The sequence below is a fragment of the Streptopelia decaocto genome, assembly GCF_964273445.1.
Source record: "Streptopelia decaocto genome assembly, chromosome: 22".
Lineage (NCBI taxonomy): Eukaryota > Metazoa > Chordata > Aves > Columbiformes > Columbidae > Streptopelia > Streptopelia decaocto.
In genome coordinates, this window is record NC_138677.1 from 5,197,278 (window position 1) to 5,220,681 (window position 23,404).

Genomic DNA, 23,404 nt, shown 5'->3' on the forward strand with positions numbered 1-23,404 from the left:
CCGGCGGGCACGGGGGGGACGGGGGGACGGGGGGGCTGGCTCCAGAATAAAGTTTATTTATTCTAGCGCCCGGCTCGTTCTTGCTGTGGGGACACCCGGGGGGCACCTCAAGGCATTGGGGGGGGGGCTTTGCTGCAGGGAGGCCCCCACGTGTTGTCGCTGTTTCTACCATCCCCAAAGGCTGGGTTGGGGTTCCCCCCAGCACCCCCAAAGCTCTGCCCTCCCCAGCCTGGATGCTGTGGCCGCATCCCCCTACCCCAGAGCCCTGATGAATTGGTGGCACCCCCGGGGCTGGGGGCAGCGCTGCCCCCCCCCCACCCCGTGCTGGCTGGGGGGACAGCGCGGGGTCAGGGATGGGACCTGCTTGTTTTCCGTTTGTCCGTGTTTTTTTCCAGCAGCTGCCGGGTGAGGCGCATCCGCCGCCCACAACAGGAACCGCGGCACCGCGCGGTGACAGCGGCCACAGCTCGCGGCAGCGATGGCTACACCGTCAGGTCCCCCCGCGCTGGGGTGGCCTTGGGGTGACATGGCTCCTCCGCGGCCCCCGCCGGCTGCCCCGGGGCCGGTCCCCGCTCCTGCGGCCGGTGGCAGCAGCCGGCGCCCCGCGCCGCGGGGGGACCCTTGCGCAGGAGGTGGGCGAGCTCGGCCAGGCTGAGCAGCGCCGACACCAGCCCCACCACGAAGTAGAAGTGGATGAAGACGGTTTTCTCGGTGGGGCGGGAAACGAAGCAGTCGACGCGGTGCGGGCAGGGCCGGCGGCGGCACACGAAGAGCGGCTGCACCCTGAAACCGTAGAGCAGCGCTTGCCCCAGCAAGAAGCCCAGCTCGGCCGCGATGCGCGCCACCACGCTGCCCACGTAGAAGGGCTGGAGGCGGCGGGCGCGCTGGCCCTGGGCTCCCCCGTGCTCCGGTTTGGCCGCCTGGTGCACGGCGAAGATGACAAAGAGAGCGGCGGGAGCCGAGAGCACGACGACGTGGAAGACGAGGAAGCGGTAGTGGGAGATGGGGAAGGCGGCGTCGTAGCAGACGGGTTTGCAGCCGGGCTGCTGGGTGTTGCAGACGAATTCCTCCTGCTCGTCCTCGAAGACGTCGCTGCCCACGGTGGCCAGGACCAGGATGCGGAACAGGAGCATCACCACCAGCCAGAAGCGCCCCACCATGGGCGAGTGCTCCTGCACCGCGTCCAGCAGCGAGCTCAGGAAGCCCCACTCGCCCATGGCCGTGCTGCGGGAGGGGGTCAGTGCTGGGGGGGACGCCGTGGCCGCAGGATGGACCCCCGCGGGCAGCACGGCCCCCCCGATTGCCGCCCATCGTGCTGAGCCCAAATCCATCACACTATCCCTGCTCGCAGTGCCAGCCCAGCTCATACCTGTCACAAGTGTCCCCAGGCATCTCTTTGGAGATGTGTCCAATGACACCAGCTTGGACGCAAACAGCAAGGTCCCCATCCCTTGTGTCCCCCCAGATCCCTCCAGCCCCCCCAGCCCAGCCTGCTGGCGTCTCCCCGGTACCTGCGCAGGCTGCGGTCCACGGTGCGCCAGCGCCTGTCCAGGGCTGTCCGGTCCCTCGTCCGGCTGGGCTGGGCTGACTGTCCCACAGCCACGCCTGGAGTCCTTTTAAAGAGCCGGGGCGCCCGGCGGGGCGGGAGGGGCTCAGCTCTGTTCGGGGGGGCTTCAAGGACAAAGGCTGCTCTGGGGCCAGCAGCCGCCTGGGGTGCGGGTTGGCGCAGGGGACAGCAGCCCCCTGTGCAGAAATACCCAAGTCACCCCAAACCCCCAGGGTCTGGGGGTACAAAGCTGCAACACTCAGACCCCAAAAGGCCCCCCCAGCGCTGGCATCACCTCCCTGGCCGAGCCCGGTGGCCTTTGCCTGTGCCTCAGGTTCCCTTTCTGGCAACAGGAGCGGAGCCCTTGGGGACATGGGGCACCCTTGGGTCCTCCTCACCCCTCAGGGACCATGTAACCACAGGATCATTTTGGTTAGAAAAGCCCAAGATCATGGAGTCCAAACATTTACCCACCCCCGGCACTGCCCCATGTCCCTGAGAACCTCATGTCCGTCTGTCCAACCCTCCAGGGATGGTGACTCCAGCACTGCCCTGGGCAGCCTGTTCCAATGCCCCACAGCCCTTTCCAAACACCCCACAGCTCAGCTCCCCCCTCCAGCAGCACTCAGCGTCCCCAAGGCCCCACTGCGGGTCACTGATGATGGAGAAAATCCTGCCATAGCCACCTTGGTACATTATGTGTGTGTCACACAGCTCTATATATACATTTGGGGTGATGCTGGGGTTAAGGGAGCAGCCGTGACCTCCCCATTTGCTGTGTGGGTCGTGACAACTGGGTTCTCCGGGCGCGCTCGCAGCGAGCAGAGCCGTAAATAGCAGCAGCCGCTCGGCGGGGACGCGCCGGAGAAGCTCTCCAGAGCCCGGCAGTGGAAAATCTGACAGCGCTTTCCACACTTGACTGGGTTCCAGCAAAGCACCTCGGTGGCACCGATAGTGCCCCTGGCCGGGGGGGGTCCTGGGGTTTGGCAGTTGGTCCTCGTCCCCCGGTGCCGGCACAGAAGCGGGACCTGGGGTCGAAGGTCTACGCCGGCCCTAGAGCCGGATCAGGCCTTGGCACAAGCTCTGCAATGGTGGTTTTTGTGCCAAAATTGCCCCGATGGCCGCTTGCTCCTGAGAAAATCAGAGCTTGAAGGACTCACCGCAAACACAGACAACTCCTGAGCTGGCGCGAGGGAAAACGAGGTGAACAGGCAGATGAGGACAACTCCTTTATTGAAGAAAGCTCGATAAAAACATTAATGACACATAAATATTAAAAAGGACAAACTCATGACACGAAGAAAAACATCGAAAATATTTACAGACAGTCAAGAAATATCCCTCAGTGCTATCGAAATGGCTCTATGGAAAGCAAAACACGACTGGATCGATACCCCAGTGAAGAACATCAAAGGGGAAGGTGACGCTTCCCTTCTGCTGAGGAGCCTGAGCACTGGGAGCTCTGTACACCCGTGACATTGAGGTGACAAACAGGCCTCACCCACAGGGCAGTGCTGAGGGTGTAGAAGCCGCGGGGACGTCCTTTGTCCCCAGGAAACTTTGTGCTGCTGAGAGCGGCGGCGGAGAAGCTCAACACGAGAGAACCCGCCGCACCTCGGGATAACCGACCGGCTTTTCCTGCAGGTTCCCACAGCTTTTTGGGTGCTCCAAGAGCCCGTCTGGCTCAGCTGGCACCGCAGCCGCCCGTCCAGCTCTTAACGGCACAAGGCACCGGCAGCCACGAGCGTCTCGTACCTGCAGGCGACCCCTGGGCCGAAGGAGCCGAACGCCGAGTTTTTCGGCAGCCGGACAGAAGATAAAACTGCCAAGGCCGAGCAGAGCGTGGAGACACGGCCGCGCAAACCGCCAGCGCTAAGCCTGAGCTTAAGGTTAAAACTCAGTGTGGCAGAGCTTGAGCAACAGGCATAAAACTGCAAAAGGGGGAGAAAAACAGCAGCGCGGAGCTCTAAATGCTGCGCTTCTTGGGTCTCTGTGGAGTTAAAAGCCTATTCTATTATTTTTAAGATATCTAAAGAGGAAGGTATCTATGCGAGAGGGTATCTAAAAGGATTTGCTGTGTTCTAAAGCCTACTCAAACATTAAAATTACCACAAAGTATCAAAAGATTCCAGCCACTGATGGGGAAGTGGGCACAGGGCTCCAGCACTCACCAGAAAGGGGAGGAGTTCCTGTTTAGACAAATATAATGTCTTTAAAAAGCAAGAAAAAAAATGGAGTTTTATTCTCTTGTAACATTTCTGGACTAGCTTAAGTTTGGTAAAGATTCGCTAGTCTGAGATGTTGTTTGGTGACAGTTGCCAGCTCTGCTGCAGGGTGGTTCGTACGTCAATAAAACCTTCATAAAAATTCAAACCATATCGTCGTCGTCGGACTCCTCCAGGTACTGGACGGGCTTTTTGAGGCGCCGGGGCCTGGCGCAGGGCACGGCCGCCTCGGGGCTGTCCGCGCCGGCCGGCCATTCAACTGCAAAACCACCATCGTCTTCCACCTTGGATTTCTGGAGGGAAAGGAGAGTTAAGAAGTGAATCATAACCAGGGAACACTCGGCATCAAATGAACTCAATCAGCGTAAAAAGCACCAAGGGGAAGGTGGTTGGTTGGGCTGAGGAGACCGAACCAACAATCTGGGATAAGTACGTGTACCGGACACCCTTTTCCTACCCACCCAGAACGACGGGAGTCCCAGGGGAGGTTCCACCCCTCCCGCGCTTTTCCTGCCCGAATAACCACCACCCCACATCGCGCTGCCCCTCGGGTGTGAGTACAAACCTTTGCTGCAGTCGATTTGGACGGCTTGGAGCCAAAATCCGAATCCGAATCGGAATCTGAAATGTTTGGCAGCCTTTTGGTGACTTTCCGCCCCCTGGCCGGGCCGGGCTTCTTGTCACCCGCCGCTCCAGCATCCAAATCCGAGGACCTCTCCTCCTTCACCGCGGTCTTGCTGGATTTGGGCGCAGCCTTTTTCTTGGTGAGAACATCCATGATGGACGGTTGGTTATCTGAAACAGAACTCTGCGTTTAAACCCTCATTGCACCGCTTTTCTGATTTGCATTTACGAATTACTTCCAACTCCACACTGTACCGCGAGGCCAGCACGCGGGTCGTCTCATTCGGAACCACAGTTTTCTAGAGAGATTGCTCTTTACCGAGATGGTGAGAAACGAAGTGGTTTATCCGCTTAGTTCCACTGCATTTAGAGCATCGAATTAAAATGTACCCAAAGCAATTTACAGATTATTTCAGATTGAGAAGTCCTGAACTCTCAAGACTGCGGAACCAATCTTGTACCTTCACAACTTTTGCCCGGGGAAGGAATGAATTTCCTGAACAGTTACTTGTGGAGTTTTCTTACCTATATTTTGACATTTTAACAGCATCTCAAAGCACGTCTCCAAGTTAAGCTGAAATGGGCAGCCCACTCCTGAATGATAACAGGCTTCCTCAATTTAGAAGTGGAAGAAACAGCCCTTTTGCGGTGAAGGAACACACCACTTTGCCGGGATCCAACCCAGCTCGGGGTGGAAGATGCAAAACAGCTTTCAAAGTTTGACAAAGACTCCGGGCAGCTAAGTTTAAAAAACCCGAGTCAAATGTCATGGATTTATGAGGTCGAGCTAGCACTAAATAGATCAAGCTACCCCAAAGAAGCTTTTCTTCTTGCTGGGAAGTGAACTAACAAGTAGCTTTCTTCCCAAAAAGACACAAAGTAGAACATTGACTGCAAGACACAAATTCCACTCGGATTATTTCTGCCAAGTATTACACAGCGCTGTAGGAAGCATTCACTTTTCCTGTTCCCAAACGAAAATTCCCTCCCTTCGAGCATGTCCGAAATGAACTAGAACATGATATGTTTGGAAACAAACTTCTTGCAGAACGACAACAACTAGGCAACCTTTGCCACAAAGCTCAGATCGTTTCTGAAGTGAAAACTCATGTTATTCAGGCATCTGAATGCCTGGCAAAATCACTCAGACTTGTTTCCCACAGGAATAATAATTATTACCTAAAATTATCTTACTAGTCTTCGCCTTACCCTTAGCGGCAGCGGCCTTCTTAGCTGCAGCAGGCTTTTTAGATACGGCCTTATCGCGCTGCACGGCGGCGGACGGCGCTGCAGGAGCTTGACTCGTGTTTTCATTAGCAACATCTTGGACTTGAACTAAATAAAGCAAGCAGAAAGTCTGAAATAGTCAAATTATCTACTCCGGCTACAAACATTGGAGCAGAAGGAAATAATTGTGATCCAGTTTATAAAAAACCCCCCAGGTATTAAGAGCGGATTAATCACAAGTTCATGTTAGACACATGGTTTAGGGCGCTGAAACCAGCTTGTGCTGCAGCAGCCAAGTTTCTTGGCGAGGTCTCATGACCTGTCGGTGCCACGCGCTGATCAGAACGCCCAGATTCCTAAAACCCCGCTCTCACGGGGGTTTAGGAAAACCAACGAGGTTTAGAAGGCCAAGTACTCACCAGGGATAGCGCTTTGCACCAGCTTCTGCTTGGGAGCTTTAGCTGCTTGTTCAGTGGTTTCCCTAGAACACAAAACCCCAAGTATTTTTTTCAACTTATTAAATAGGTGCATTGAAGAAAAAGAGCTAATGATTTCTATATAGCACAACTGATTTCCAGTGAGTGTGTGGGGAAATACTCACTTTGGAGCAGCTTTGGGTTTGGGAGCAGGTTTTTCTTTTGGGCTTATATCTGGTTCAGTGCTGTCTTCACTGTTGTCCTGACATTTGAACTCCTCCTCCGAGCTGGAGAGACTCGCCTCTGAGTCCGAACTGATTACAGTCCTGACTTTGGCTGAGGAAATGACACAGATGTATTATTTTACATGTCGGGCAATATGCAGCTCAGTTTATTTTTCAATATTTTAGCTGCAGTTATTAAAAATAAAGATCTGAATAAACCCAAGCAGATATTGAGACTCCAAATCCCAAGTGTATTCTGAGCTCGTTTACCAACACCACACCTATTTGCCAACACACTTGTGTAATTAAAACTGATAACCTTATTTCTATAGTAGCCTTCAGCCTTCGGGAGCCCTCTCCAAATGATCTGTTCAATATTCTCCTCAGATTGTACGTTTTTGGCCTTTGTACTGTCACTCACCTGCTGCCTGGCGGACCACCCTTTCTCTTTGAGGAGGTGCCTCAAAATCAGACTCTGAATCAGATCCCGAGTCAGACCAAGGGTTTCGTTTCTTGGTTTTCTTTATTGGCTTAAATGGTAGAGTGGCCTGTCTCTTCGCACCTGGAAAACATTGGGCGGCAGGATGAACCAGCAAGCTTCATGTGTATTTCAAGCTCAGCTTAAAAGTACTTCACTAAATTCAGAGCATTCTGGCCTAAACAACAAATAGAAATAGGAATCTATCCCACTTGACTGTTACCCAGGATCGCTTCCTCAACTGTTTTTTCCTAGATGTTACCTTCAGGAAGAGGTCAGATAACCAAACATACAGCCCTCTCCCTCACTTTCCATTGATGGAATAACACATAACAGCATTTACCTTGCTCAGTCTTAGACTTCTGCATTAATCTCTGCTTAAGGCCTGATGGCTCTTTGTCTCCTGATGTGTTTTCTTCTTGATTCTCATCAAATTCATTTTTTTCACTCTGAAGATAGAGGCAGATATCAAACAGCGAGTCAGCTCACACCATTAGAAGAGGCACAACAGAGAATAATGTAGAAAGGAGCTGCTCATTTTAGATGGTAGAAAGTCAGCGATACAGGAAACGTGAGTTTGTGAAAGAAACGGCGTGTAAAATTGATTACAGCCAAGTAAATCAGCCACGGTCTGTCCCCAGATCAGGTGACTTAAAACGCAAAATCCAATATGAACAAAAACAGGAACTTTGTCCCCGTTCCCGAGCGCGCGTTGCTGCCGCCGTCGTGTGCCGCTGGGATGGCCCCAGGGCGTGTTGGGGATGCAGAACTGAACAGGGTGGGTTAAAAACAACAGTGCAAGTTATTTGGAAAAACTGTTAGCTGGAACCATCCATAGGAACGGAGCAGTATGTCTGGCTTACAGGTCAAAACAGGTGAGGGGGTATTTCAATCTTCTGTGTTGCAAACAGCTGGATGGCCTAATTCCAACTAGCCCTATAAAAAGAGCTAAATCTTCTTTATCTCCTTGATATCGAGAACAATAATGGCATTAAGTGGCTGAAAGCATTACTGGAATTGCACAGGCTGTTCTAGAGAAGTGAATTTACTGGCTGTGCTTCCTGCCTGCTGGAGGATTTATAAAATCCCCAGGACACCTAGAACACCCTCGCTTGCATCTGCCTTTTCCTTTCAGCCCATCTCTGACACTGTGATATATGCTCTTGCTGAAAGATTTCCCTCTAAGCCATCTCCCGATACGTTAGCGAATCTGTTCTCCTTCGGACTGAAAAACATCCATTTCTAGTGTTCCTCACATCCTAAGATGCATCCCTCTCCCTAAACAGCTGCTTCATTGGGGCAAGTTCACCTAATGAGAACTTGCATTTCTTTAGGACTGTGTTGGAGAGGATGTAAAGAAAGATTAAGCATTCAAAATGTTCTTTTTTACCTTTATTTTCCTTTTAGTTCTCTTCTCTGCCTCTGCCTTCATCTCCGCAGTTATTTGGGGAACAACCCTTTCGCCGTGGGTTGATGGCATGACTTCTGGCAGTTGCGCCTTCTTCACCTTCACTTTTCCTCCTTTCACCTTTAAAGGTTTACCAGCAACTCCTGCCATCTCATCCTGCATCTGCTTGGCTTCCACCGCCTGCAGAGGTGAGCACAAAATAACACGACCGTGAGAATACAAAAAAAGGTACTACTGAAAAATCCCCAGCATCACAGCCCGTGCAGTAACACGCTCGATACTTGCTCCTAAAACTCCTCTTCACTACCCAGACTGCTAATTGCCCTCCTCCCAATGGCCACCTTGGTGGTTTGACTCCCTACCCAAGCAAAGAAACTTTCATTCTCCTCAATCAACGCAAGACATAGGAGTTATTGTATTTAGTTTCCTTGTTACGATGAAAAAGTCAATAAAGAGTTGGTGGATAAGACTACAAGGGAGTCAGTCATCTGCACTGAGCACTGACGTACATCAAGTTCTTCGATAAAGACAGCGAGGTCTTCCTTCCACAGATCAGGGGGGCTCTTGCGCTTAAGATTTTCCAACTCCGTCTCCTAAAAGGAATCGCAGTTTATGATCATTAGTTGCATATTTTAACCCACCATTTAAAACCCACATTCTATACCAATGCTTTTACAAGAAGGAACATACTTTGTTATCTCTCTGCTTACAGAGCTCATCTTTCTTCTCTTTAGTCAGATACCAAAGGGGCATGTTCAGCAGATAGTTGAAGTCTGGGCCAGTAGCTGCAGCTGATTCTTTGTCACTCTCATCTTGCTCCTCCTCCTCTTCTTCCTGAATGTGAATTTAAAACAAACATTGTCAACAAATATATTGACATGAAAGGGTAGGGCTATTCATCAAATTTGGAGTGCATGACAGGTACTTCATGTGCTATGGCAACCTAAACTCTTCTAGAATAATTCAGAAGTGGATAGAGGTCAAGTTATGTTGCTTAAAGCCACAGGAAACCTGCAGAAACAATTCTCCAAGTCTCTTTTTGCCTCTCTGTCTTGACAGACCAGATTCTCTCCTCAGGTGTCACCTTCCTCCCAGCCCTTCCAGAGCTGTGGCCCATGGGTGGATGGAAACCCTTGAGGAACCACAGAAATTGCTGTGGGAGGACTTGACCCAACAGACTCAAACCCCAGTGACAAGGCCTCAGTGCCTTCTGAACAACAGACTGAATTTTTCCTTGCCTTATATTCCCTATCACAGACATACCAGACACTCAAGATCTTGAATCCTACAAACTGAAAAGCAACTTGTGCTTCTTTGTACGAATGATGAGATAGGGGCCAGTTTGGATCTGTTTAGAGGATGACTGAAGCATTACCTTGTTTTGCGATTCCTTCCAAGCCTTCACCGGATCAGATTCATACCCTCTCTGGATAAGGACTTGAATCAACTCTTTCTTGGGTTTGTTTTCTGTAAACAGACATTTTGGGATTGTCCGTTACTGACCACTACCAATCACTGTTAGAAAAGACAGATGAGCTTTAAATTTTGGATTGCGTGGTTCTAGCAGCTCAGCATCCTATCGGGCTCTAAAATAGCCTTTCCTCTTCAGAGGCAGGACGTGTGGAAAAGCCTGAAATAACACCTAAAAAGTTCCTACTTCATGATTTATCGGATCAGCATTGCTCCTATTGCTGTCAGGAACACCTGGCAGAGCACTGTAAATATTTTTCTTCTTCATTTCCACATTTGTATTTCCGCTGCCCTATGTAGTTTTTGAACTTGGAAAAAAAAGGTGTGATGGTATCAAAAAGGTTTCATGATAACAAGCAGGCAGGTGGAGGAAAAGCCTCCCTGATAGCGCTCCAAAGCTTTGCTATAGCTTGTGCCTCATTAGCCATCACCTGGGAAATTTATGCTATAAGTGCCCCAACCAATGGAAATGCTTCAGCTGGAATTTGTTCTTTTTTAAGCTATCAGAAGCAATCAACCATGAGACACATACAAATGAAACCAGCTCTGTCAGCCTTGAACTACTTATTACAAAACCCCAAGAAAATGCATTTCAAGGGAATTATTTCTCTTCCCGAGTCAAGTCAAACAGACAGAGGCTGTTGGGATTATTGGGCTGCCTTCAGACACAAACCACAAAGCATCTTATGACACTTTGTCTTAGTTGCACCCTCTGTGAGCGCAAGTGAAATACAGGCTGCCTTTTAGAGTGAAGTGGGAAAGTTGATTGAAAAATGTGAGTCCTGAGAACAAAGATCTGTTTCTTTTTCCCAGCTCATGATTCTCAGATGCTGTTAACTTGAGTATCTTTTAAGTGTGAAACCCCAGTCCACTGAGAACATGATTTGGACTGTTTCTGCAGAGGTTCACGAAGAGATACGGCTTCTTAAGGAGTGAGCTTTTGTACAGACACCACCCCTTTCTAACCCTTATTATAACTCTTACCCCTATTAAGTTATAGTTGGAACTATTGCCACACTATTTAAAAACAAAGTTACTTTCAAAATAGTGTCAAGCACACAGTAGGAAAGCTGTATCCTGCTTTAATGAATATGTGCATAATGCTCTATAGACTAAGGATACTTTGTGAAGCATTTTCCTCTCATGTGTTGCTGAACAGCAAGATAAGCTCTGGTGTAGTTTGTTAAGAGCCAGCCCAGGGCCAAGGGGGTGCTGACAGAACTCGAGGGAGCACCTACTTCTTCTCCCAGTTTCATAAACCAAGGAAACTAAGAACAACACATACCAATGACAATTTTGCCATCTATTTTCTCCAGTATGAAACGAGCCTGGTTGCTCAGTTTTGCAGACTCGGCACCGATCATTCCAATCAGCCATTCTTTTCTCAAACCGTAATACCGGAGCCTGAGTTCAAAGAACTCTTTAAGAATATCCTGGGGAGAGTCGTACTTCTTGAGAAAGCCAACGTGGTCAAAAAGAACCTAGAGGGAAGAACAGAGGCGTTAGGATGATAAAACTGATTTCCAAACCCACTGAAAATTACCTATAACACAGATGCTACACTACAGTTGAATTACAAGCCAACAAATTCTAAAACCTTAGTGTTGTTTTAGAAATTACTTCAGTTTGCAAGCACAGCAGCAGAGCCAATTCTAGAATTTCAAAGTTCTTGAGCACACATAGTAGGGTTAAGGTTACTTGAATCTTAAAGCCATCTGCAGGATAAATATCTTGCATCAAGCTTCACACACTGTCAGAATCCAGACACTCAATAGCAGTGCTGTTGTCACAACAAAGCTCTCTGTAACTGTGTGATTTCAGATCATTTTGACTCCTTCAGGCAAAACCTTGGGTCTATTCCCAAGCCAGTCTCTTGATCAGAAAGCTGATTTAAAACCAGTAAGAGCAGAATAAGCCAAGCGTTAGGTTGTTGCAAAAGAGCGTTTTTGTTACAACCAGCAGCTGCAGCTGTTCCACAGAGTCTTTGGGTTAAACCAAGAACTTTCTTCAGCAAAATCTGTTACATACCATGGAGTTGCATGTTAAATTCGTTTGGAGTTTGAAGACCTTGTGCAGCCCCGCTCTTTTAGCTTCAGCTAGTTTTTCCTCGGTCATCTTCACTATGAACTTCACTGTGGTGTCTGTGTGATATTCTTTATAGTCTGTAATTAGTGGGGGTGTCTTCTCAGTCCCATTTAACATTGGCTCCAGAACTTGCTCTTTGTAAGTCTGAGAAGAGAATCAGACTCATGTTTTCCATGGAGATTAAAAGCTCCTAAACTCACTAATACCACTTTCAGATTTACAGGGAGAACTATACATGCATTGCCAGGGACAAATTCACTGTGTGTTACCTGTGTCCACGTTCTGACAGGCAGCTCAGTGATCTCAATGGTTGTAGAATCAAGGATAGACACTTCGCCACTTATCACATACTGATTAGGTCCCAGCTCATCTATTGTGCCTTTGAAATTCTTGTAACTAGGAAGCTAAGCAGACAAGAACATCGGATTCAGCTCTGTGTCGATACTTCTGTTTTGAAGCGCTTGCACAAAGCGCTGCAATATGTGCTGAATAAACTAACAAGCCAGACATTGTTTTTAAATACGTTACTTACCATTGGCAGTGGCTCTTCTCCATCCATCAAACGACGGATATTATTCACAACTTCCCTGATGTCAAAGTTGGGGATCTTACAGGACCAGCCCGTACCAATCCCTTCTGCCCCGTTTATCAGCACCATCGGAATGATGGGCATATACCATTCCGGCTCCACACGTTGATTGTCATCATAAAGGAACCTCAGGATATTGTCGTCTGTTGGTGGGAACACCAACCGTGCTAGGGGGCTAGAATGGAAAAGAGAATTTACAAGTAGTCCAAAGGGGAAAAAATAAATTCATTTCTCATTTTAATTACTGTAAAATTTAGTCCTGTAATATGCTAAGAATACTTAAGACAGTAAGAAATGTTTCACGCTGACCTGAGCATTGTAAAGATGTATCGAGGGCTGGCAGAGTCTTTCCCACCATGCAGCCTCGTGCCAAACTGACCGATAGGCTGCAGCAAGTTGAGGTTGTTACTGCCCACAAAGTTCTGAGCTAAATTAATAATAGTCATCATCAGCGATGCCTGCAAGAAAGGAAGGTTCAAAGCTAAAAATGCAGAATTCTTCGTTGAAGGGACAAAGTCAACGCCGAAATCCACACCAAGAACAGAACAGATACGGAGAATAAACTCAACTAATAAAATACTGAAGGAAACTCACTGAAAGTGCATCCCCAGAGTATCTACTCTGGGTGATTAGATATATTCCTGTGAGCCAATATATTGCTGTCTACCCGTTCTTGAAACCTCCAATGAAAGAGTCTGTCAGCCTCCAAAGAGAAGCTTGTTTTAGTGCTTAACTTTTCCTTCCCAAGGTAGAAAGGCTATTAACATCTGCCTAAATCTATCCCAAGTAAAGCGCGTTTTTCTTGTTCTACTTTTTGAATGAAATATACTCCCATAAAGTCTAGGTAGGACGGGAAGACCGACCAATCTCAGATTAAATGAATATTGAAGTATTAATAGCAGACATACAGCCACTTTGTTTTGACTTGTATATTCCAACACCTGCTTTAGAGGCACCTTAACCATCAAATCAACAGAAGGGGGTTTTTTGCCTTTCATTTAAAAAGCATTTTGCACAACCAGGTCAGGTTCTTACTTCACCATGATGGTATGATGACATCTCAGCTACAGAACCAGCCAGCTGAGCAACCTTCACCTCCCGCTTATCATTTCGTTTGAAACATGTGAAAAGAACTTTCCTTTGACCTGGCTTCAGACCTGTAGAAAAAAGAAAAGACTTTGTGATTAGTGGCTCCTGGTGGCAGTGGCTCAGCTCGTAACTCCAAGAGATCATGCGCAAGAGGCGCATCTCGACAAGAGTCCTGTTTTTTATAGCCTGATCAGATCTGACTGTAGGCATTCCAGAAGCTTCTCTGCACCCCCACACTGGCTGTGGGTGCCCCTGAAGCTTCCAAACATCCCCCACACTGGCCACGGGCGCCCAGCGGCTCCCTGTCGCTCCCTTCTCCTAACGGGCCTGGCCAGGGTGCTCTGGGGCCAAACAAAAGAAGCTGTTGGCCTCAAACAGCAGAGAGAGGGAGATGTGTCTACTCCTTCCATATCGAAGGAGGGAGGGGGAGAGAGGGGGTTTGCATTCTGCCACAGCATGATATGGAATCACTATCTCGAAATAACTTACCATCAACCAGCGACGGGATCGATCTTTCGTTATCTGAGTTTGAGAACAGGACCAGCTCCTTGTTAATGAAGTCGTTGTATGTCAGGTAATTAGTATTTTTCCCATACAGGTATTCCTAAGAAAAAGAGGTGCAAGATTGCCTTAATTTTAACAATCTGTTCTTTAGCTCGTACTTGGCTGGTTTCACTAGAATGGAAGCTTTGTATAAGACCAGGTAAACACAGCTCAAGAGCTGATATTTGTTGCATGGAAAAGGGATGTCAAAAGCTCATCCAGTGCAATCCCCCCATGGAGCAGGAACACCCAGATGAGGTTACACAGGAAGGTGTCCAGGCGGGTTGGAATGTCTGCAGAGAAGGAGACTCCACAACCCTCCTGGGCAGCCTGGGCCAGGCTCTGCCACCCTCACCAGGAAGAACTTTCTTCTCAAATTTAAGTGGAACCTTTTGTGTTCCAGTTTGCACCCATTACCCCTTGTCCTATCACTGGTTGTCACCGAGAAGAGACTGGCTCCATCCTCCTGACACTCACCCTTTAGATATCTGTAAACAATGAGCTCACCCCTCAGTCTCCTCCAAGCTAAAGAGCCCCAGCTCCCTCAGCCTTTCCTCACACAGGAGATGCTCCACTCCCTTCAGCATCTTGGTGGCTGCGCTGGACTCTCTCCAGCAGTTCCCTGTCCTGCTGGAACTGAGGGGCCCAGAACTGGACACAATATTCCAGGTGTGGTCTCCCCAGGGCAGAGCAGAGGGGCAGGAGAACCTCTCTGACCTACTGACCACCCCCTTCTAACCCACCCCAGGTACCATTGGCTTCCTGGCCACAAGGACCCAGTGCTGGCTCATGGTCATCCTGCTGTCTCCAGGACCCCCAGGTCTCTTTCCCCTACGCTGCTCTCTAATAGGTCATTCCCCAACTTATACTAGAACCTGGGGTTGTTCCTTGTTCAAGACTCTACACTTGCCCTTGTTATATTTCATTGCATTTTTCCCTGCCCAGCTCTCCAGCCTGTCCAGGTCTCTGATGGCAGCACAGCTTCCAGTGTCAGCCACTCCTCCCAGCTTGGTGTCATCAGCAAACTTGCTGACAGTCACTCTATTCCCTCGTCCAAATCATTGATGAATATATTGAATAATACCGGCCCCAGTACTGACCCCTGAGGCACTGCACTAGATCCAGGCCTCCAACTGGACTCCGTCCCATTTTTCCTTATATATGTAAACCTTTTACCTCTGGCAGGCCATGTAGCTTCCGTTGTCTTCTATCCTCCATGAAATTAGTCAGCCACTCCTTTCGCTCCTCTACCTTCTTCTTGCTAAAGGCCTGTGTATTACAAAATGAGAAGTAAACTCGATTCTAGGACATTCTGTGGTGTGGCCTGTTGGACCACTAGAGAAAACACAAGCATATGGGGAGAGTTTACCCAGGAGAACAACATGCTAAACAGACGGACTCAATAGCCCAAGAAGTGCTGTAAAAGGTTCTTGTAGCTGAATATATTAAGAGCAGGATTTCCACCAGTCTTCAGGAGACATGGTAGTTAGGCACTTTTAACATAATAGTGGAAAACTAAAGCAGAATTTTGGGGAAATTAATGTTTTGGGGAAAAACTAGAGGTTTTTTTGGCATTGCCTAATAGCTCAGAATACTTAAGAGTGGTATCTCACAGAAGCAAGGACTGTTTGAATCCAGTGGTGAACCATTTGAGAAGAAAATCTGAGGGATAAAGGGAGGGTCCGACTTGGAGAAAATCAGAGCAGAACACAGAGAAAAATGTTAAAGGAATATTTACTATTGTGTCTGAAAACGTCAATCGGTTTGTAGTGATTAGTTTGTTCTGAGCTATATTTAAAAACAATCATTAAAAGGGTACTCTTGGCCTGAGGTCCATGGACAAATGTGCTTCTACTGGTTCAACTAAAGCTGTAGCCTTGGTAACAAAGAGTTTGTCTCAAGCCCAAAGGTCTCTAAGAGCATTTTAAGAGAAAATACACAGCACTCGAAGCAGTAGAATATCAAAGGTAGTAAGTCAGCAATTAAATCAAGAGTTAGTTACCAGGGTGATCGCAGCATCATCTTCAGGACCAGAATATTTGAAGCCAATTCGATGTCTAGCCATATCTGCAAAGTATTCTTTAGCCTCCTTTGATGTGCTGGTACCCAAACCTGCAGAGACAGTGCTATTAATTCTAATAACTCCTTGCTTAAATCAAGTTGCGGTTCAAAGAAATATTTTGCTATGTCTAGTTTCTGTGATGCAGAGTATTAATGTACAGCACGAAGACGACTTACTGAAAACTTACATTACTTTAAAATGAGATGTAAGGTGTGGTGCAAGGCCCACCTACGAGGTCACAGAGAAAGAGGCAGTTGACCCCACGCCTCAAGACCACCTCAGATAAGAAAGAAAGAAGGGTAATTGTAGCAGGCAATTCCCTTCTGAGAGGGACGGAGGGCCCAGTCTGCAGAGTTGACCCTCATCGTAGGGAAATGTGCAGTCTACCTGGAGCTGGATCAGGGACATCACCAGGATGCTCCCAAACCTGGTGCACCCAATGGACTACTACTACTACTGTCTGATGCAAAGGGTGGAGGAGCCGACTAGGAGAGGTGCACTGCTGGACCTCATCCTCAGTAACAAGGAGGGTCTGGTTGAAGGGGTAAAGGTTGAGGGCTGCCTTGGTTGCAGCGACCATGAGATGGTGGAGTTCAGGATCTCCTGTGGCAGGAGCAGGATAGCAAGCAGAATTGCAACCCTGGATTTCAGCAAGGCAAACTTGGGCCTTTTCAGGCAATTGCTGGGGGAAATCCCATGGGCAAGGCTGCTTGAAGGTAAAGGGGCCCAAGATAGCTGGTCAGTGTTCAGGGACTGTTTCTACCGGGCACAAGATCAGAGCATCCCGACACATAGGAAGTCAAGGAAGGGAGCCAGGAGAGCTGCGTGGTTAAACAGGGAACTGCTGGGGATGCTCAGGTGGAAGAGGAGAGTTTCTAGATCATGGAAGGAGAGTCTGGCCACTTGGGAGAATATCAGGCTGTTGTCAGAGGGTGTAGGGAGGCAACTAGGGAAGCTAAAGCCTCCTTAGAATTAAACCTGGATCATTTAATTTCACCATATTAAGTTTTCTACAAACCTTTGTAGTACTTGATTTTCCACGAGTTGTAGTTCTGTGTATTGCTTTTCCATTCTTCAAATTCAGGAATGCTGTAGAATGAAATTTCGTCTTTGTTTTTAGAGACCTACAATGAACAGATGTGAAATCAGAGGCAGGTTTGGACCAACAGATCCTCACTTATTCACCTTAATCATCTACGCAACCCTTACCTTTATGATGGGAGTAATAAATTCCTCCAAAAAGTTGTGTCTTAGAAGAGATGGCCAGTTGTGATGGATGAAGTTAATCAGCAAACCTTTGATATGTGATCCATCTTGATCCTGATTTACAAAATTTACAAAAGAGACATAATTAATCAGGGACAGGATGGAAGTGACAATTGTTACCTTAACAGCAAATGATTCTGTAATTCCAGCTGGCCCTGTTAACTTTCACTTCTATAAAGGTGACCATGTGTTATTTAACTACTTAAAATTAAGAGAAAGAAAAGGCACATTCTTAGTACAAAAAGGTATCAAGGGCTGGTCGAGGACCTTGAATCAGCAGACTGGAAAGAGAGTATTTAGCTTTTTGGTGATATTACTCCCTCTTCTACTTTATCTGTTTTGTTTTGTGGCTGAAAAGACATTATGACCCACTAAAATATAGATGATAAAAGCAACGAATACAGAGAATTCGGTACAACAAAGGCAGTGGGAGAAAGGTACTGTTTTCTTCTTTCCTCTGTATTCAAGCGCTAGGGTATTTTTTCTCTCCCGATTTTCAGTTTGAGTGAACCTAACCTGATCTGTCATAATCATAATCTTTCCATAGCGAAGAGTCTTTAAAGATTCTTGATCTTCATAGTTCTTTTTATATTGTAAACCCACAATCTTGATGATGTTGTTGATTTCAGCGTTTTCCATAATCTGGAAAAGATCACACAGAATAAAAACTTGTGTTTCAGACTTAAAACGTAGCTCAAAAAAGTCAACAAAATATCCATTGACTGAGTAAATGTTTTTTTTTTGCTTTTTAGAAACTTATCATTTCTAAAATGAAGCCTAATGCTTCAATTATTCTAGATCATTCCAACCATTTTCTAGCCCACAACACAAACATCTCTTCAGGCACAACACTGAACTAACAGGACTCACACTGTGCCTTCGACATGGAGACTATAATAATTTACCAACTAACCTGCTTATGAGAAGCTTCCCTGACGTTGAGCATTTTACCACGAAGGGGAAATACTCCATATTTGTCTCTACCAACCACTCCAAGACCAGAGACAGCCAGTGTTTTGGCTGAGTCTCCCTCGGTCAGGATAAGTGTACAATCTAAAGAATTCTTGCTGCCTAAAAGAAAAAACAAAAAAGAAATCAAGTCATTTTTGTAATTAAGAAGTGCAATCAAAGCCTGCATACACACAAACTGAATGAGAATTGGTATCTTCTAACACACACAGGTTTTGTTGCACTGCACATAGTAAATGGGACTGTAAAATGGGGATAAACTATAACAGGTTTTCTCATTATCTTTAGGAGACAGTTCTTTCATTTGGCTAACGAACAAGTTTTAACTGTTTTTGAATTAATTGGTTGCAAAGGATGTAAAACACTTACCAGCATCATTGGCATCATCCAGTTTAGGAACACCCTTAATCTTAGTGTGTTTCACAGCCGAACATTTCTTATTCAGCTGGCTCTGTGCTTTAAATTTTACCCAGTTTAGGATACTTTCCACAATGCCACAGCCAACTGCCTGCAATATAAAAAAGAACCCCCCAAAATTGCAGGAAAAGCCTTAACAATGACAGAACTTCAAGTTATATACTTTTTCTTCAGTTCATGGCATTAGTTCAAAAGTATTTGCCACATTAAACATTAGGTGCAGTTTTACAGACATCTCCATTATTTGTGTATATCAATACTTACACCCTTAATAAATTTTTCACTCAGTTTACAGGTTGAGCCAAAGTTCTTTGCCTGCAGAGTCATGTTCTCCTTGGTCTGAGAGTCGAAGGTTGGGTTTTCAATTAAGGCATTCACGAAAATCCACATGTGGTTCTTCACCTATAGTTCAATACAAGAAGCGTCAGGTTACACAGGCTCATCTTGGGAACAGCAGCACATTCTGTAGTTACAATAATGTTTTATTTCCCATTGGGAAAAAAAACCCAAAACGCCAAAACCTAAGAGCTGTGTTTCCCACTGGGGAAATTCTGACCTACCTGAAAAGGCTTCACTCCGACTCCGTTTTTATTTTTCTTTTTCACAACTTCAATGATTTTAGTCACCAGCTGGTCCGCTACGTAATCAACATGCCTGCCACCCTAAGGGAAAATAGGACCAAAAACCTGGTGGTGATTCCATTGAAAAACAAGTATGAATATCTATTTAAAACTTTAAGCATTGTCTTTGCAACATTAAGCAACTATTTGTCACTAACTTACATGCATTTACAAATAGCTAGGAATATTAATGATGAAGGACATGGCATCAGTTTGACTAAATGCACTAAAAAAAGAGTTACCTTTGTAGTGGCAATGCTGTTGACAAAGCTCACTTGCTGGAAACCTTTTTCACTTAGAGTCAAACACACTTCCCACCGAGAATTCACTTCCTCGTGGATAACCTTCAGCTCGTTACCGGTTTCGTCTACTTTGTCCTTTAGATAGAGGTCCACATAACTGCGGAATCCTTTCACCTGCATCCACATGAAAGCAGACAACTCGTTTATAACAGCTCCTATAAATACTTAATGCACATCCTCCTGAAAAGTGGGTACAGAAATCACTCAGGCAAATTACAGAATCACAGAATGTCAGGGATTGGAAGGGACCTGGAAAGCTCATCCAAGTCCAATGCCCCACGGGAGCAGGAACACCCAGCTGAGGTTACACAGGAAGGTGTCCAGGCAGGTTGGAATGTCTGCACAGGAGACTCCACAGCCTCCCTGGGCAGCCTGGGCCAGGCTCTGCCACCCTCACTGAGAAGAAGTTTCTTCTCAAATTTAAGTGGAACCTCTTGTGTTCCAGTTTGAACCCCAGGACCCCCAGGTCCCTTTCCCCTTTTCAGTAACTCTGCCTTCTCTGTATCTTCTGTCTTTACTATGTCTAAAATAAATTGATTCAACAAAATCTCACTGTTTAAATGCCATGAGATATACAGACATTACAGTTTTTTTAAATGCTCACATACAGGCAGCCTCTGTCCATTTAGGAAAACTTTGACATCCTTTGTGGATCCAGCAATATCATACGCTCTTCGAGACATTAGTGCTACAATGTCTTTATCAAGAATTGTCATTTTGAATTTTGACAGATCAGGTTGGAAAGTGACACACGTGTAATCTTCTCCATCATAATATTTCAGTTTCATTTCACCAGCCTTTCCCATGTTGTCTGTCCAGGTCTGAGAAAAGAATTGCAAGTCATGAGTTGCAAGTAACACGGAAGGGGGAAATCTCATGAGTTGCAAGTAACTAGCTTCGTTTTTAAAAGCAGTAAGCTGATTTATGAGTTTTAAATACTTTCAAATTAAAAAAAAAAAAAACAACCCACTGGTTAAAAACTAGATTCTGATTATGTCTGTTCATTTAATTATTCATTTGAATTATACTTGGTGGTACAGTAACTGTGGGCCAGATTGATTCTAATCATGGTGCACTGAATGCAAGTTACGCCTAGATTTTTGGAACAAAAACTTTGGGTCTTATTTGAAAATCTCAGGTATAACCTTACTGAAATGAGAAGTGTTCATACCTGCTTGAATAACTTTTTGTATTCACGACACGCAGTTTCCACAGTAAATTTTTTGCTAAATATGTTGCACAGTTTGGCTCCATAACCATTTCGCCCACCTGCAATTAGAAGGAAAACAGACTCTTTGTATTACCTTTGTTCAAAATCAGCTAAAGGGATTCCAGACTAACAGGAGTTCAGCCACTTCAGCACAGCCGCCAATAAGCAACAAAGTCCTACAAACTCAGTATGTGACTATAAACCCATATGTAATTTGGATTAGTGTTCAAAGATAATTTGTTCCTGTTCTCTACGTTTGTACTGTTATTACTATAAAACAGAGCACAGAGACTTCTCTCTGATGGACTCAGAACACCATTTTCATGTTGCATCAAGGACGCCCTTCTACTTCAGTTCACACATTTAAACCAATCCGGCTGCTCAAAAATATCAGCGCATATTTGAGTCTTCCCTACCTGTGACTTTCTTTTCATTGTCATCGTAGTTGCTGGATGTCAGTAGCTGTCCAAAGATAAGAGCGGGCACATAGACCTTCTCCACTTTGTGTTCAACTACTGGAATACCTTTCCCATTGTTCCATACGCTGATTGTGTTATTCTCTCTTGGGGGAAAAAAAAGAAAAAGTGTGTTTTTAAGGCTGCAAGTGACTGAGCTATGAAACAAGTATGACACAAAAGCTCTGGGAGAAGGTACCATTTCATCTAGAGCAAATATTTGGGCAGCAAGTGCAGAAACAACCAGCAGAGGGAGGACAAGGCAACCAAAAAATTCTCAGATCTGCAGATACCTCTATGAAATGGACCACCACACAGAAAAATCCCATCTGTGCTCAGTGGCAGAATAAAATGTTGAGAGAAGGAAAGGAGGGAAATGGCCACGACGGAAAACAACAACAATTTCTCAACTCAGCGCTCTGTAAGACACAAAGGGACTAAGCAAAGGAAAAGGCTTTCACAGGTGGTGAATTACATGTGGTCTAACTTGGATCAGTCACATCGCGGAGCCCTCCAGTACTGCACAAGAACAGCATCTGAGCAAGCAAATCTGACACACCAGAGTTGGGAACGCAATGAACAAAAAGGAAATAAGACTTACACGTCAATTGTAACTTTAATGCATGACATGTTTTTATCCCTCTGCTTGTTGTCTGCAGCATTGACTAGAATGGAAAGATTATTGTTATTATATTATATTCCCAATCAAGACAAAACTGTAAAGTGTCTTCAGTAGAATGAATGCAAAAATTCAATACAGCGTTACTAATAACCATCTCGGTATGCAAATATTTTGCAAGTTACAAAGACAAATACTACAAGTTAATATAAAAAGGAAGAATTTTGGGCTGAATGGAATTGGTTTTGTAATAGAGTTGCCATCATCCAGTGAATGGTTTACTGTTACGTAGCACTAATGGAAGGTCATTAGTATCCAATATTTCCAAGCACAATCAACAAACCGCGTGTTCTGCAAACGTGACCCATCAAATGATGCAATAAACATTATTTGGTCAACAGAGTAAGGAGATAAAAGTACACTTGATAAGTTCTTACATTTAGTTGCAGTTCTTAGACATTCAGCACCCATTAATAACTTGTCAATCATTGACTCAACAGATGGGCCACCCTTACCTAGAATCTCATCAAAGATTTTGTATAAGCCAGGCACAAAGGTCACATCTCTGCAGTTGAGGCCCACGCCCTCATCAAAAACCCACATTTGCTGAAAAACAAAGCAAGTAACACATAAGTTCCCAGGCACACCTCCTCTTCTATGCCATCAGGTTGTAAAGCAGATGCTTTGTGCTTTATAAACAGATGTTAACAAGGAGGAGTTCAGGTGGCTCAGCCCCAAATCTTCCTCAGGTGTCCCCCCCGCCCTACCTGGGTGACCAGCTCCACGGAGCCGATGTAGGTGTCGGGCCGGAGCAGGATGTGCTCCAGCTGCGTCTTCTTCTGGTAGATGTGCTCCACGGAGAGCCCCTTCACGGCGCCATCGCCCTTGGCCAGCCGGCGGTTCTCGTCCGCGGGCTGCTCGGGGGAGAGACGGCGGCAGTGAGGGGCGGCGGGCCCGGGGGGTGAACGGGGGGCCGCAGGGGGTCAAATAGGGGTGGGGAACTGGGGGGGGGGGGGGGTCCGGGCGGACGGGGACCCCGACATGGTACCAGGGGAGCGGGGGAGGGGGCAGGCGGGGGCGAGGAGAACACGGATGGGGGAAATCTCAGAGGAACGAGGGATCTGAGGAGAGCGAGGGGAGAAGCCGCGAGAGGGGCCTGTGGAGGTCATGAGGGGGCCCGGCGGGAGCTGAGGGAGACCCGGGGCGCCGAGGGGATGGGGCGGCGAGGGGAACCGAGCGGGGCGGGGGTACCCGAAACCCTGCGGGGACAGGGGGCGGCGGGGCGCCGCACGCACCCGGAGAGGCGACGGGGACTCCTGGAGCTCCATGGCGGCGGCGGGCGCTGCTGAGTGGCAATGATGGCGGCCACAACCGCCCGGCGCGTTTCAAACCTCCGCTCAGCCCGCCGAAACCTTCCGCCAATCCCCGCCCGTCGGGCCCCATTGCGCCGCCAATGGCAGGGGGAGGGCGGGGCCACGAGTCGCGCCCCGCCCTTCCCTCTCGCCAATCACGAAGAGCCCGCGCATTCAAAACAGCCACTCAGAAGGGAGATATCTCAGA

The 23,404-nt window shown here is 47.0% G+C and overlaps 2 protein-coding genes across 2 annotated transcripts; both read right to left on the reverse strand.

The window, feature by feature from the left end:
- Positions 1–254: 254 nt before the first annotated feature.
- Positions 255–1,381, reverse strand: GJD3 (gap junction protein delta 3). Its single transcript, XM_082070732.1, has one exon. The coding sequence runs from the start codon at positions 1,365–1,367 to the stop codon at positions 483–485; it is 885 nt and encodes a 294-aa protein (XP_081926858.1). The 5' UTR covers positions 1,368–1,381; the 3' UTR covers positions 255–482.
- A 1,381-nt stretch (positions 1,382–2,762) lies between these two features.
- Positions 2,763–23,240, reverse strand: TOP2A (DNA topoisomerase II alpha). Its single transcript, XM_082070706.1, has 35 exons — positions 23,140–23,240; positions 22,612–22,758; positions 22,360–22,450; positions 21,827–21,890; positions 21,187–21,332; positions 20,732–20,829; positions 20,169–20,381; positions 19,501–19,674; positions 19,199–19,300; positions 18,903–19,040; positions 18,591–18,729; positions 18,166–18,323; positions 17,769–17,894; positions 17,196–17,306; positions 17,005–17,110; positions 15,927–16,036; positions 15,101–15,193; positions 13,871–13,985; positions 13,328–13,449; positions 12,602–12,750; positions 12,236–12,467; positions 11,973–12,107; positions 11,647–11,847; positions 10,904–11,099; positions 9,524–9,615; positions 8,839–8,982; positions 8,658–8,741; positions 8,131–8,328; positions 7,084–7,189; positions 6,684–6,824; positions 6,224–6,374; positions 6,042–6,103; positions 5,605–5,730; positions 4,337–4,566; positions 2,763–4,064 (listed from the first exon to the last, which is right to left on the reverse strand). The coding sequence occupies exons 1-35, from the start codon at positions 23,170–23,172 to the stop codon at positions 3,915–3,917; spliced, it is 4,683 nt and encodes a 1,560-aa protein (XP_081926832.1). The 5' UTR covers positions 23,173–23,240; the 3' UTR covers positions 2,763–3,914.
- Positions 23,241–23,404: the final 164 nt, after the last annotated feature.

Coding starts and splice junctions, on each gene's coding strand:
- GJD3 (XM_082070732.1), bottom strand. CDS start 1,367: ATGAGCTGGGCTGGCACTGCGAGCAGGGATAGTGTGATGGATTTGGGC.
- TOP2A (XM_082070706.1), bottom strand. CDS start 23,172: ATGGAGCTCCAGGAGTCCCCGTCGCCTCTCCGG. Junction 22,759..23,139: donor AGTCCCCGTCGCCTCTCCGG/GTGCGTGCGGCG, acceptor TCCCCCGAGCAG/CCCGCGGACGAGAACCGCCG. Junction 11,100..11,646: donor ATTTAACATGCAACTCCATG/GTATGTAACAGA, acceptor TCTTCCCTCTAG/GTTCTTTTTGACCACGTTGG.